General features: G+C 39.3%; 1 protein-coding gene across 3 annotated transcripts in view; it reads left to right on the top strand.

The window, feature by feature from the left end:
- Positions 1-15,923, top strand: part of plekhg4 (pleckstrin homology domain containing, family G (with RhoGef domain) member 4) — an 85,315-nt gene that overhangs the window by 67,163 nt on the left and 2,229 nt on the right. For all 3 annotated transcript variants that reach the window (XM_079810478.1, XM_079810477.1, XM_079810476.1), the window contains exons 14-19: positions 10,030-10,952; positions 13,020-13,269; positions 14,074-14,163; positions 14,294-14,518; positions 14,614-14,784; positions 15,268-15,448. In XM_079810478.1, coding sequence (XP_079666604.1) covers positions 10,030-10,952; positions 13,020-13,269; positions 14,074-14,163; positions 14,294-14,518; positions 14,614-14,784; positions 15,268-15,448 — 1,840 coding nt within the window. The remainder of the gene's footprint in view (positions 1-10,029; positions 10,953-13,019; positions 13,270-14,073; positions 14,164-14,293; positions 14,519-14,613; positions 14,785-15,267; positions 15,449-15,923) is intronic.

Below are 15,923 nucleotides of genomic sequence, written 5' to 3'. Positions count from 1 at the left end.
GGATAGCATGCATGAACACAGGAGCTTGACACATGCACACTAGAAAGTGTCAGTCTCATTCAGTTCAGTGTCTGCACTATTCTACTCCAGAAGTTATGGCATGTCTTTGTACTCAATCAAACTAGAGTTTTGGGTGTCTCGAAAACTCCTCAAACAAGTGCTTGTCAACGCAGGTGTCTGTTGTTGTTGTGTCTTCACTAGTTGTTTGTTGCTATTGTTGTTCCTTCTCATCCGTTTCTTTTTCAGTGAGTTGATTTTAGACTTATAATTATATAGACTTATATTATTCACTTTGGTTTGTGAAGCACAGTATGAGCTTCAGAGTAGGGAAGTTTGATTCTTGAACAAATAATTTTTTGAGCCGGTGTTCTGTCGATTTGTCCTACCTTGTCAGATTTTGCTACCTCCCATTAAAACAGGAGGTAGCACGATTCGACAGCAAAAAATGCTGCCTATCAGATTGTGCTACCAGCATCATATTCATCTGATTTGAGGCTTTATTAATATCCATACCTACTCCTACCCTGAACCTACCCTTAAAACTATGTAAATATTTTAAATAAATAAATATTAAATATGGATGTAAAATGCTACCTATCAGATTGTGCTACCAGAATCTTATTAATGTGATTTGCTTTATTAATATCCATTAATATCCATACCTACCCCTATCCCTACCCTAAACCTACCCTTAAAATGTAAATATAAAAAATAAAAATAAAAAATATTGATGTGGGCATGCACAGTAAGCCTTGGTAGGACAATCTGACGGGTAGGATGAAATGTCAGGACACCGGTTCATAGGAAGTAACCGGTCGAACCTGTTCACTAATCGAACTGAATCGAACTTTAGTTCAATTGACCTATCGGTAAGCCCCGCCCCCCTTAGTTACTGTTGCTAACTCGGACAAACAAACGGAGTTGCTATATCTTACAATGTACAGCTGTCAGTGTGAAAACCTTATCCCAAGATGTTTTTGGACACAGAATGTAACGTATACCCCGTCCGAATGATGGCCAAACTTTACTGATGGTTTATGAAGTTTATTACATCGTTTTTCACTCAAAAAATCATCGTAAGAGCTGAACAAACAAAGCATAAGTGCGCCTTAACATCTCATTCACAAACTCTCTCTCTAGCCCTCTCTCCGTGGCATTACCATTAACATACACAGCAAATTACACAAAAACACTCACAGTAAACAAACATATACACAGACCTTATGCCTTTTCGGGGGTGCAGTTAATAACTGGTGAACTTTGTATCTGCAAAACAACTCCGATAAACTGCGTGCGAGCTCTCCCTGTCACTATCCGTCCCGTAGACTATAATACCCGTCAAAATAGGAGTCCTCCGTATAAGACAGATAATGCAGACCTTTAAACATATCTAAACTCACAGAAATAAAATAAATATGGTGAGAGATTAATTTGGAAGCGATGGTTTACAGATCTCAATGCAAACGGGAGAAGCCTCTTGTTACGATCGCAGATGATAACATCCAGGATACACACTGTTCGTGTACCGCAGGGTAAGATTACATAAATTCACATTTAATCAGCAGTTTAATATGGAGAAATGCACTGAAATGTAGACCTTCGTGTTTCTGACCTACACCGTTGCATGAGAACAGTTAGTTATAGTTAGTCGGTTTGTACGTTAGCAGGGAATTACTAACTTTAATAATAACTTAATAAGAGTTTGACAAACAGAAAATCCTCTCAGGACACCTGGAATCATTGTTGCAGTAACTCAGGCACGGCGTTTAGCATTTTTGTAGCATAAACACCATCAAACCGATGACAGCTTCGGATTTTCCAATGTTTCTCTATGGCGCTGACACCTAAAGATGTCCGAGTTCCGGTCCCAGCGCAACTGATACTCAACTGCCATTGGCTCATCGGCGTTCGATGGGAGGGGCTTACCGATAGGTCAATTGCGGTTGATGTTGCAAGATGCGTAGCCAAAGTAGCACGCCAAATGTCTGAAGTTTGCCGAGGATTACCAATGATTCTGATGAGTGAGTTGACACTGATACACTATGCAAGCCTGAGGCACATACTAGAAATATGCTTATTATGACTACTGTTATTAAATAAAATTTGATCAAAGCCTGCAAAAAACCTTTCTGTTGAGAGATGTAAATACATTTTACTATAGCTTATTGTGCATGCAGATTATATTTAAAGTTGCGGAATCGATGACTTTATGGGCCGGTTTCACAAACAAGGCTTAGATTAAGCCAGGATTAGGCCTTAGTTCAATTAGGGCATTTAAGTAGCTTTTTTTAAACGTGCCTTAGAAAAAAAACATTACTGGTGTGCATTTTCAGACAAAACAATGCACTAACAAATCTTAAAATATGTCAGTGCCAAGTTGCTTTCACTTAAAACAGCTCAGTCATGCATTTTATTCTGAGACTAGCTCAAGCCTCGTCTGTGAAACCGGAGGTATTAGACTGGTTTATACTTTCAATATACTTTAGACATGTAAAACATATCTGCATTTTGTGCATCAATGTCTGTAATGTGTGCTGTAGATGCGAAACTTTTAGGAATCTTATCCAAGATGTAGGCTATTCAATATAGAGCCCTATTTAATAGCTTAAGAGAATGCAGGTGTCTGCTTTGACGTAGTCGGACCCCTGCATGGAAAACTCATTATCCAGTCACCTCCAGCATATGCCAATCCCAATGAGCGTGTGTGTGCATTTATGACCCTACTTATTGAACAGCATCTTCTTGTCTCTTTTCTCCTCATCGTCTGTGTGTCTTCGCTGACATTTATAGACTAGTGGATCTGCTTTTTCATCATGCTGCTTGACTGAGCCTGAGGCATGTGCCCCACTATGCAGACTCCCATTTTTGGACAGTTCCCCCCAAAAACATTAGACCCCTCTCTACACCTCATTGCCCCCCAAACTCCCAACTCCCAACAGGAGACGACACTCTGAGGGACAAAGCAGGCCCCATGCACTATTAATTAGGTGTGTCTATCTTTTGTGGCGGTTTGACTGTGGCCTCCTGTCTCCCAGGCCTTGTGTCCTACTCTGTTGTGGCAGAACCTGGGGTTAGCACCTGTGGATACAAAACACTGACCTCCACACCCGTTCACTGACAAGAAATGAAAGATGATAAATGGTTATGATGGTTGACCTCCCATGTTGCTCTCAAAGAGTTGTGTAAAGAATAGGAGGAGGAAGGGGCAAAGTAAAAGGGCTGTCAGTTTTCTGTTCACAGCTTGTTAATGACAGGTTGACTAATCTCCGGTGAGTTTGCACCTTGCACTCATTAGCCACCTGGATAGCATGTGCTAGACTTAGCACACAAAAAAAAACTTTTTATTGTTCTTGTTCTAAAAATAGTCAACAATTTCATAAAACTTTAATAATGAAAACCTTGTTTTAATTAATTAGATTTTTATTATTTTCATTTATTTATATAGTATAAATAATTCAATATTGTTTATATATTTATCTTTATTTGTCTCTTTTTATTTTATTTATATTTTTCAAATTTATATATAAAAAAAAAAAAGAAGAGTTTTTTTTTAATGGTAAGTGCATCCAAAACAAGCAAGACATTGAATTCTGGGAAGACTAGATTTTCAGCATTTTAGGCTCAACAAATTCCCTTCAATTTAGGGAAAGTAAAAACACAGCCAGCAAACCACTTTGGTCTCAGATTTTTCGTTCAGCCTTGATTGTCATTTTACATTTTGGGCTGGCTAATGTGTATTCCCTTAGGGTATGTGAGTGTGTGCGTGACCTCATAAGCTTTTCCAGGGTTGTGCGTGTGTGCGCGCGAGGCGTTTAAGTATCCACTCAGTCTGATCAGTGTTGTGATTGGGTCTGATTAATGCCATTTTGATAGTTGAAATGCAGCGTGATTGGTTCGCTAGACAGAACCCTTTCCCCCAGCCCCTAGGCACAGTTCAATCAAATTAACTCACTCAGACAGAACAACATACAACACACTGATGTGATTTTTGTGCACACGCGTTAGCATAGAGTGCCAACCAACAACCATCCTTTCAACAATTCAAGCAATAAGCGATACCACTTTCTATAGCTGATGTCAGTACCACTACATCTATTAAACTGAAAATTTGGGGGATTTCCAGGAATACAATTCCATAAATTAGACATTATAAATATTAAAAAGGCAATGGAAATTGTCACAGTTATAGATTTTTTTTTTCATTTCTAATTACGATAAGCTATTTAACATCAATGTAACATTTATGACTTTTGTTTTCCATTTTTTTCTATTATTATAAAACAACTGGCAACTGCTTGCACTTGTCAGTATTTCTGCTTGTGTTCAGATGAACTGAAAGAGAAATGGTTCCTATTTTTCGTAATTATTTTCAAACAAAGTTCATTGTTTCACTTTGAAACGTTAAATGCATTCACTTTTAAGTTAAGTAATTAAATCTCTATTCTTAAAATACCTAGGTTAAATATTTTTTATGTGGGAATTGATTCAAATTTTTTTGTCTCTTGTTCAGTCATGAACGGTCTCACACTTGTATTCAGAAAGCCCAGGCTAGACATGCTCTCCTGCAAAGCAGAATTATTTCCTGTTTGACTCATAAAATTGCACTAATGGGCAGACAGTGGCAAATTTATAGTCCTCATGTGTGCTGCCAACCAGGCCAGGGCAAAAGATGTCCCACGGTTCCCTCAGCTCCTATTTACAAACAGTCATTACCCCCAATAAAGCCAGCCAACCCTTACTATATCAGAAACAGACCTTGCGCTCTGCAGCGCAACAATTTGTTTGACATCTGTTCTGTATAGACACGCTACTTGTGCCTTTTGAAGTATGAAAGCTTATTCAGCAGTATCTGCATCAGTATGAGTATTTTCCTGCATTTTAATTGAACCATAGAAGAAGTAGGAAATGAAGCTCTCACAAAGGCCCAGTGCTTCCAACAGGCCTTTAGTGGGCATGTTTAGTGTTTCACGGCCTCTTTTGCTATGAAGGAGCTGGTGTGTGCGTCTGCTTCACATTACTCTACATATGCAACACGTTTGTCTCTCAGCACACTCTACATATTAAACCAGAGAGAGAAGGCCGCAATCGCATCTGTCACGGCCTGCGTGTCCCCTCCTCTCTGTGTGTGTGTGCATGCCATCGCTGAACTCTCTTTTCTTGAGCCTGATTCCTTAGGCTTTGACATTCATGAAGCTTCGTAGGAAACACAGAGACATTCCCCCAGTAACAGACACGTGCATACTTGCATGCGTCACCACTGACACGCACAACAAAAGAACAAAAACGAACTGAATCACACACTGCTGAAAACATTCCTCATCAATCATACAACAGCATCAGGCATTAATTGATTGGTTCACGATTAATGACCTTTACTGAGTTTTAGGTTTGGTGAATTTAATGCACCATTATTTTTCTTTGAAAACCACTATTAGATTGAATTAGCCAAAATCACAAAGGGCTAGTTATCATACAGGTGCTGTTTCTCTCGTGCTCTCCATCCCTCTTCATCATCCTTTATTATTCATTTTATTTGATTTGCATTCTTTTAGATTCAGCTTTTAGATAGCATATGGTGTCTGACATGCTGCCATTGAACAGAAAATTAACTTTATTTATATTATTTATAATGACAGATGTTATTAATATTTATTTATATTTTACAATAATAACAATAATTGCTGTTTATGCTGAATTATAAAGAAAAATAATTCAACGCATATTATTTGTTATAAGTTATTACAAAACTAAATATTTTTTTATTTAATTGTTTTAACCATGAAGGGTGCAGTAAATATTTGTGCTATTTTAGATTGTGTTGCTAATGCGAGAATGTATTTTTGTGTGGTACTGGTCCTGGTTGGTCTTCCTACACTCCACAGGATGTCTTCAATGAAATAAAGGGGTATTTCCCATCTCTCTCTCTCTCTCTCTCTCTCTCTCTCTCTCATTTCCTGCAGCCTATAGCAAATCAGCTTTTTGTCCTCTGTTTTGCATTTTTTTCTTTTCTATTTTTTTCTTCTTTATTTGTTTCCATCTTTCTTTTCATCCTCTTTTGCCAGAATCACTCATCCAAATCCTGCTTTTTGGCTCAGGAGGGTCTGCTGTCCATTCTTCTTACATTTTTCCTCATTTTGCCATTCCTCCTTTATTGTCAGCCGCTCCGAGAGAGCGGATCATTTCAACCATAATGAAATGACAGGGAAGTATGCTGAGGTCTTGTGTCGGGGTTAAGCGGCTCTGTCTGTTGGTTGGTACTGTGAGTCCTGGCCCGGTGAGTTACAGAGCAATAACTGTCAGAGGAATTTTGAGCCTGTGCCTCCTAAACAGTGTGCATAATACCCCACTCACATTTTGACACCCGCTATCCTTTAAGAAAAAAAAAACACATTCTTGGCATGGCTTAGACATGAGATCAGAGACTGGCTGATGTCATGAAAACCTTTTCTCCTTTTTGCGGTTTTCTTTTTAGAGGAAATAATAAAAGATGGTTTCTTTCAAGTTTAAAATGCTCCTCTTGACCCACTTAGACTGCTAAGAGATTCATTTATGAGAGTGTACAAAAGCTTAGTCCAAGACTGGATCTGTCTCACTCCCACTGCTCTGTTTTAGCACATCTAACACTCTCTCTCCATTTCTCTGTGTTTCTCTCTCACTCTTTGTGCAGGGTTGAATAGTGGGGCCTTCAGAGGTGCCTCCCTCAGGCAAACTAATTCTGCTCTCACCAATCAGAGCCCCACCACACACACACACACACACACTATTCACACTTCAAAGAACCTTGCACGCTAACCAACCAAACGATGATGTCATCCCCTGCCCACAGTATTATGGGTATCATCAGATAGAGTGAGGAACTATATTGGGCTATAGATCAAAGTGTCTGCTTTATTTCACCAAGGGGAATGCACGGGGGGGTGGGGGGGGGGTATTTTTTTTTCCACCGAGGGGGGTAGTATTGAGAGCTGGGTGTCTGACCCCAGGTTCTCTGCAGAACCTGTGGCAGACTTTATCACTGTCAACTGTTGGTGCTGTTTTACTACAGGAACAGAACGCTTTACATCTGTTTGTGTTTCCCATGTCTGTTTCACACATCAGTTTAGCTGAACAGCTAATTAACCAATTAATACAACAAAGTTCCCGCTCTACATTTTTTTTCACTGTCACAATATGGAAGAAAAGATCTGATGGTACTTCTGTTACGACTTTAATTAGGTATGCACAGATATAAACATTTTGGTCGATACCGATAACCGATCATTCTTTATATTTGAAAGGGGGATTTCACAGCCTGGTTACAAAAACGGAAGTCACGCATGTTTTAAGCGCGGAACACACTTCAGTCCGAGTTCCCACACCAACATCGATCAACATGTATCACGAAATTCAAACGATAAATGCCGTTTTGACGCTCTTTAATGTGGCACCACTGATCACATCACAGTTCAAGCGGCGGCGCGCGCGCGTGAACGCGATCATATGTGAGCGCGATCGATCTTCTCTTCCTTAAGAATAAACATGAATGAACATCTAAGGTATGTTGAGGATACATTACAACTTACTGTCACGTATCATATGTGGTGTAATCGCTCAATCAGTGTTTCAACGGCGAAAATACGTCAATATATCTGCTTGTAAACTAAACAATGTCATGTAACTTTAGCATCACATTTACCTCAGGCAGTCATTCAGTGTCCACAGAATTATATTCACTAGAGTAAATCAACTCTTTCACTAAATATATGACCTATATTAGCCGTTATATTCATTATATTCTACTTAACCTGTTAATGATATCTTGATTATTTCATGTATGTTTAAATAAACGTGTCATGAAAATGACAGACACTGTGTATAAATGATTATATTTCAACAACGAATAGGATAAAAAACTATTTTATAATTAGATTTAGAAGTTAGTACGCAAACATGTAAACTTCACATAAGGAAGTTTTTGCAATATGTTATTTGAGTGTTGACCTAAAAATAAATAGCAACTGAATTTAGGTTAATAGTTTGGGCTCTGTTGTTAACCTTTAATATTAATGTGCAAGTAAGGGCTCCCTATATAGTTTACAGCAATATCTTCAATAAACTTTGTTATAATTTAATTCATTTAAGGACAGATACTTTTTTTTCCCAGTAAACCAATAAAAATAAATAAAAAGCCATTGTAAAACTGCTGTACCGAACCCGTACCGAACCGTCAGTTTTGTGTACCGTTACACCCCTATTCTACAGTTAACATATGGGCTATGGCAGTCTTTGTTTTGATACACTATTATGTTGAAGGCCTACAGAGAAAATAGTTGTATCTTTAAGCAGTTGCACTTGTTCTGAATGCACTTTCTTGTAGAAAATTTTTAAATGCACTAGATCTAAATGCACTTTGTTTTTATGAGAGAACATTTAATTTTAAAACCTTTCTGTAAGCCTGTACATTATTATTTATTATACAAATGAGTGGGGTCAAGTTAAACATTTTAGTTTGAATTTTATTTTATACTTTGCATTTATGTGCTAAATAAATATTGGCATAATTTGTAATTGATTTATTCTTTGAAACTTTAATATTAATTTATGCAATTGCAATGCCTTGATTTTAGTAACGTTAGTACACAGTCATAGCCATAAATGCAATGGTACTAATAATTGTCATAATTTCTTTCGGTGTTTCGGTTTTCGGTTTCGGCCAAGAATTTTCATTTCGGTGCATCCCTAGTTTGAACCAGTGTAAGTTTAAAAAAAAAAATTCCATCCCTATGGCCAACTTTAATTTAACTCAACCAAATTCATCCTTTATGAGATCAATCAGATATTTATGCAAAAAACATAATATTACAACTTATATCTGCATGATGCAGAAGTGAACTAAGTTATGGATGCGCTCTTCCCGTAACAACGCAGTAAGACACAGGTTAATCCACATCTCTATTTAAAAGGGCATTAAAATGTATTGTTGCTATTTGGTTCTTACTCGTCAATTATGTTGCATTTGCTTCTTTTTGTGCCGTCTATGTATGTCTCTCTCCTCTATCTGTTCTGCCATTTCTTAGCCGTGTGTATTGTTAGTGTGGGCAGCTGACCTCTGACCCCTGCTTTTGTGAGAGACTTTAGTATCTGGGTGCTGAAGGCCCATTCGCTGGCATGTGGCCTTTGTGTCACCCTAACCTGAGAAAGAGACAGAGCCGAGGGGCTTGGGGAGCAAAGCGATGTCACCATGTCACATAGCAGCTAAAGTAGAGTGTGGAGGTTTTGTATGTGCACAGAAGGAGAGAGAAGAGGGGGAGTTTTGCTCCTTTCTCGGGAATGTCTAAACACAAGCCTGTGTTTGCAGCCAGTGTTGAAGTGGAAGGTGGTTGTGTTTGATCTGTGTTAATCCCCTCTGAAGTTTAACCACTAATTTTCCAGCATGGTGAACACTCGTATCCTCAGGAGCAGTCACTATAGAAACCTTCCTGTCAGGATGTTAATGAAAAAAAGGTCTAAAAACAAGAGTGCCGCCCAGTTGATGTAACAGCATCTTGGAGTGTGAGAAGGGGCCGTCAGATTTTCTCTTAAATGGAGAGACGGCTAGTAAAGCAAGTTGGCATGTGTCTTTGTGGCAGGGTGCTGTCACACATAGTTGAAACTATAGGCCTCATGCTGCTGAGCTGCATGTTAAAGCCTTCCTACCCAGACCTCCCAGCTCCTGGCTAAAAACCTCTTTATTTCACATGAAAGAAGTGCTGGGAGGTTTATCACTCACTCTATCCTTCCCTCATTCCCATTCACTCTGCATTTGTAGTTTTTTTCCATAAAAAGTCTCCTTTATACTCTTGTCTCTTCTCAAACATGCAACAAAAATCTTATTACCTTCGTTCTCCATATCCCACTTTTTTTTTTGTCAAAAGCTGACATTTTACCCATTGTTGTTATAGTTAACTAAAAATAAACTATAACAATTATTACTATTAAATATTTGATTTTAACATTGTTTTTCAGTGTTCAGTCTTCACATCGGCTGATGGTTTTCTCTCTCTTTTTCAGGCGTATGAATGGGCACTAGAAGGAATGCGTCATTTGGCGTGTGTTAGTATGGAGGAGTGTGGCGTGTCTGAGAAGTGTCAGAGCGTGATCACATGTTTGGAGACCTATCGCAATCAGCACCCACCAATCCCAGACACACACTTCCAGGAGATGAAGGACCTCGCTGGGGAGCTGAAGAGTGAGCAGGGACTCAAGCAGTGGAAGTTCGCCTGGTCCAAGTGTCAGGAGACAAAGCAGATGTTTGAGAAGAAGCTGGAGATGGCCCTGCGCACCCGCCGAGAGAGTGACTCCAAATCAGCAAGGCGGGACTCTTCTCGGCGGAACTCGGACAGTAGCGCTAAACATCAGGAGCGTAGCAGTAGCATCTCCTTCTCATGTCGGAAAGCATTTGGCGGTGGCTGGGGCCGGGATAGACTTTCCTCACAGTCCAGCACGTCTTCAACTCCCAGCAGCCCTTCAGGTATTCGCCTGGACGCTTGCGACTCTGTCCGTACCCCGACAGGAAGTCCATATAGCATTGAGCACAGAATCCCTCACAACACCCCTGTCAGATCCCACAGGCTTACACGTAGCATCTCCACAGACGAGTCTCCTCAGAGGCCGCATCTGGAGGGGCAGGCGTGTGCTACAAGCCCGAGTTCAAGTCTCATCTCTATTGAACCAAACCGCAGGGTTTTGCGGAAAACCCAGAGCTTCGATACTGCTGGTAGCGAGTCTGTGTCACGGTATGGGACCTGCCAGAGAACTTTGAGTGAGCCTGCACGGAGAGGAAACACAGGGGTGTTCATTAAAGGTCTGGAGGTGAGCAGCACGGAAGTGATCGATCGGCCGTACAGCCCGCGACTGCCACCCATGCACGGATGGACTTCTCTAGATACACATCGAAGTGGGAGTCCAGCTCTGGAAACACGCACCAAGGGCAGGTGGGTACACTCAGCGCACACATGCAAGTGCTAACCACACTCACTCACTTGCTATAGTATAAACAGTTAACCAGGGAGGTCCGCAGGTCATCGACTCAACCACTTATTATATAACCACAACTGTATAAAAGCTGTGTCACAGAGCACACACAACTACTGGCAGGTGCATTACCAGTATGTTGTTACATTACCAGTCTTTCTTGTTTTTTCAAGACAAGAACACAATCATGAGTTTTCAAACTGAGCTCTGGGAAACCCCTAGGGGTGCTAGAGGGTCTGTGGAAGAGAATTATATATAATTCTCGGGCAACAAGACAATATTCTCTGCAAAGCTACTTGTAATTTATTGTTATTTAAATAATTATATATAAATAACATGAATAAAAAGGTCACACTTTAGATTAGTGTCCAATTCTCACTATTAACTACGATTTTGCCTCAATAAACTCGTAATTACTGCTTATCAATAGGTAAGGTAGCTATTGGGTAGGATTAAGGGATGTAGAATATGGTCATGCAGAATAAGGCATTAATATGTGCTTTATAAGTACTAATAAACAGCCAATATCCTAATAATATGCATGCTTATAAGCAACTAGTTAATAGTGAGAATTGGACCCAAAAATAATTATGTAAGTATACTAAGTAAATAATTATATAATTTATATTTATATAATTAAATATGTAAATATTTTAAATGATATAGATATGTATTATTATTTATTAAGTTGTAAATGTTTATTGTATTAATAATTTTGAATTGGATTGGAAATATTTCTCTTCAGGTTTATAAATCTAACAGTACAGATATCGTTTTCCAGATATTTTTTTAGTTCAATGATTATCCAAAAGCTTTATTTATTTTTCAAACAACATGTCTGATTTAATATACATACTATTTCTATTAGCTCCACCCAAAAATGAACATTGTCATCATTTTCTCATGCTTATTTCGATCCTAACCTGTATCCATTTCTTTCTTCTGCATTATTCAAAAGAAGAAATTCTGAGCAATGTTGGTAACCAAACAGTTTCAGTTCCCATTAAATTCCATTAATTTTTTTGTACATACAATGGAAGTCAGTGGGAACCAAAACTGTTTGGTTACCAACATGCTTCAAAATATATATATTTTTTATATCTTACAAAAAGTGGGTATTTTGTATATCTGGCCGTTGATGGCATAAAAACTGTTTGAAAACAACAGTTTTACTCACTTCTCAAAATTGAACACTCACACAAAACATCCAGAGGGAAAGAAAACCTTTTCCTGCTAAAAACAAACAAACAAATGGACTGAATCTCTTTAGTTTTGCCTCAATCTCTACATGAAGGAACTCAATGTGTCTCATATTAGACAGTCACAGCCCTTTATTCCCCGGAATCTCCATGGATGTCTTTCCCAGCTGTGGTCCTTCTGCTCACCCCTTAACCCCCTTGGGAAAGGGCCTGAGATGCTGATCACTTTCCCAGGTGGCCACTGGTCCTCTGGGCTTTGAAGTGGTGGGGAGCATGTTTGTGTTCTACTTCTCCACACAGAAGAGATGGATAGAGTTATCCGGTTACATAGACGTCTTAAGGAGGTCTTTACATCTGTGTGTCTCCCTTTCAAAACACATTATTTAGCGTTGCTCTCCAAGTTTGCAGTACAGAGGTGATGTTGACATTTTTTTCAGACAGAAATAACTCAAAATAAGGCTCTGTGTGGCCTAGTTATTGCAAATATTTAAGGCAGATGAAAACATTCTGATAAGAATCCAATTTGAGATTAATGTGAATACTAAAACATCAGCTCATTTTTCTCAGTACTGGACACAGACACCACGTCGCTGTGTGGTGAGAAGGTAAAGGAGCTGCAAAACAATCAGAAAAAAGGGTGCTCTATGTCTGTCAGTCATTTTGAACTTTCAGACTTGCTGTCATCAGGTTAACATATCTATGGATGGAGGATTTTTCGAGAGAGTTGTAAAAAAGAGCTGAAATTTGTGTTCTATGCATTCTAAAAGTTTGATCTCTTAAATGTAAGCATTTGATGTGTTTAAACTGTTTTCTTTCTTTGTCATTTAGTAAACTACGCCACATTGTAGATGAGATGGTCACAACCGAGCGGGAATATGTACGCTCTCTGCGGTATATCATCGACAACTATTTCCCTGAGATGGAGCGTGCTGACCTGCCGCAGGACCTGCGGGGAAAACGCAGCGTCATCTTCGGCAACCTGGAGAAACTAGTGGACTTCCACAGCCAGTATTTTCTCAAAGAGCTGGAAAGCTGCTGCAACCATCCATTACGTGTCAGTCACTGCTTCCTACGACATGTAAGAGAAGTCCCTTCACAGTCTTTTCACAGTAACTTTGTGACATCAGATCTGTTTTTATTTTTCAATTATACAGTCTATAAATTATTTTTGTTCTGATGTTTGCTGGAATTTTCTAATAGTTTTAATAGGGATCATTCAGGGATCCTGAATAACGTTTTTCATTGGAGATGAAACAAAGGGGCTTAATTTGTCATGAATTAGTTTTGTCTGTTCCCAGTCCATGACTGGCTCATTTTTTGACCAAGCTTTCAAACTGTCTAAACTATTCAAAATGTACTTATCTGTGTATTCTTTCTCTTTCATTCACCCTCCATGAATATGAGAATCAAACCGAGCCGCAAGTAATGATTCTGAGGTCTTTAAATGAGTGCAAGACCACCAGCCTACATTCTCTGTAGTTGCGGTCAACTCATAGTGCTGGCTCCTCTTAAAGAGCTTTACTTTATGAAGCTTTCACATGCAGTGATTCACAGAGAAGAGGGAAAAAGAGAAAAAGACAAACAGGCAGGCTGCTTGGCCTACAGCAGCGTATGAACTAGGCTAGCGTATGTTTCTGGCGCAGGAAAACCTGCACTGAAATTATGGCACACTCCATATGAACCTGAAAGTCATAAATTGATTTACCCAAACACAAAAAAGTCTTTCCAAACAAAACTCAACCTGGAAATGATTTAGAAAAATGTTCCCTCCCTCCATTTTGGGAACAAGAGACGTTTTTCTTCAGAACATGGATATGGAAATGTGAATGATAATACTTAAATATTGCTCTTTTGTGCTTTTCCCCCCCATATAAACATATAGCAAGACCAGTTTAGCCTATATGCCTTATACAGCAAGAACAAGCCAAAGTCAGACACACTCCTGGCCAGCCATGGAAACAGCTTCTTCAGGGTGAGTAACTGGATCCATAATACACTTTAGACCACCTCTCATAAACTTTTAGTTCAGCCTGTTTTAATCTCATTCATTTAATCTCACCTCATGGGCTGAAATTGTAAAATCTGAGTCTCCCTCATTCCAGCACAAGCAGCTGGAGTTGGGGGATAAGATGGACCTGGCCTCGTACCTGCTGAAGCCCATCCAGCGCATGAGTAAGTACGCCCTGCTGCTGAAAGACCTGATCAAAGAAGTGAGCGAGGTCCAGGAGCAGGAGCTAGCGTACCTACGTGCCGCCACCGAGATGGTCAAATTTCAGCTTCGCCACGGCAACGATCTGCTCGCCATGGACGCTATCAGAGACTGTGATGTAAGTGTGTCTGGCGCAGCGGATATACGCTACATTTCACATATATCTGATCTTCTAAACTGGCATTTTATCATTTCTTTCACACCCTCTTCCAGGTGAATCTAAAGGAACAGGGACAATTAGTTCGCCAAGATGAGTTCACGATTTTGTATGGCAGGAAGAAGTGCCAAAGACATGTGTTCCTGTTTGAAGATCTGGTGCTGTTCAGCAAACCTAAACGCATTGAGGGTGGCCTAGATGTTTACATATACAAGCATTCTTTTAAGGTAAGCACCTAAAGGACATCAGATGTTTCAAGGAAAAAGAAACATCTCCAGAAATGAAAACACAAGCTTTAACACACTTTACTGCATGCATTATGACTTAAGACCCGTTCACACTCAGATGATTACTAAAAAAGATAACTGAAAATAACTAAATTAGCATCCACACCGGCAGACAATAACGTTCTGTTTATTATAAGCACATGCTCATGTTTTCTGCCGCTTTAAATTGTCAATTCTGATGTTTTATCATTCATTAGGTGGAAAAATTGTTCTGAAAGTGATTCCAACTATATTGTTTCTCTGTGCCGTTATAGTTGTTCTTTTATATCGAACGAGAACGACTATAGTTACCATTCTTGGTGTGAATGGATCTTTACACTACTTTTATTTTACTAATACACTCACATTCTTTAATTATACCTCCTCTGACCTTGATTGTGATTGTATGTGAATATCCTCTTTACTCTCTCATTCTCTCTGTAGACGGCTGATGTGGGTATGACAGAGACATCAGGTGAGAACAGTCTGAGGTTTGAGGTCTGGTTCCGGAGGAGAACTTCAAAAAACCAGACCTACATTCTCCAGGCCAGCAATGCAGACATCAAACACGCCTGGACCTGCGACATCGCGCGGATACTATGGCAGCAGGCCACACGGAACAAAGGTAGGAAAGAAAGAACTGAAGTGGCTGAGCTTGAAGAATAAATTTGAATGTGTTTTGTTCAGCTAGCTGGAAAGAAAAAGTGAGAATGATAGGATAATTGCAGAAAATGTCTCCTGTCACATACCATCTTAGCATATTTAAAGATTTTTTCAGCAGTTCATCTGTGAAGGCCTCGGGCACATAGGAAGATATTTAAAACACATTTGAGTCACACCAGTATTCTATTTCTACAGTTTGCAGTGAAAATGATGCAAGTCTGAGGCATCGCATAACCTGTATTTGCACATATTTGCACAAACTTTTGACGCTTTCTATGCGTTTCTTGTTTATTCTGAATTCATAGTATCAGATGTTTACTACATGATTGTTGTGCAAAAAAGAATTCATGATTGGCCAATGAATCACACTCAAAATACCGCATTAAATATACATTCACATTATCGTCAATACTAGTATATTGCAACACCCCTGTTCA

This window comes from Gobio gobio (genome assembly GCF_949357685.1).
Source record: "Gobio gobio genome assembly, chromosome: 2".
NCBI lineage: Eukaryota > Metazoa > Chordata > Actinopteri > Cypriniformes > Gobionidae > Gobio > Gobio gobio.
Note: the sequence above shows the minus strand (reverse complement) of the source record. Positions and strands in the feature narration are given on the sequence as shown.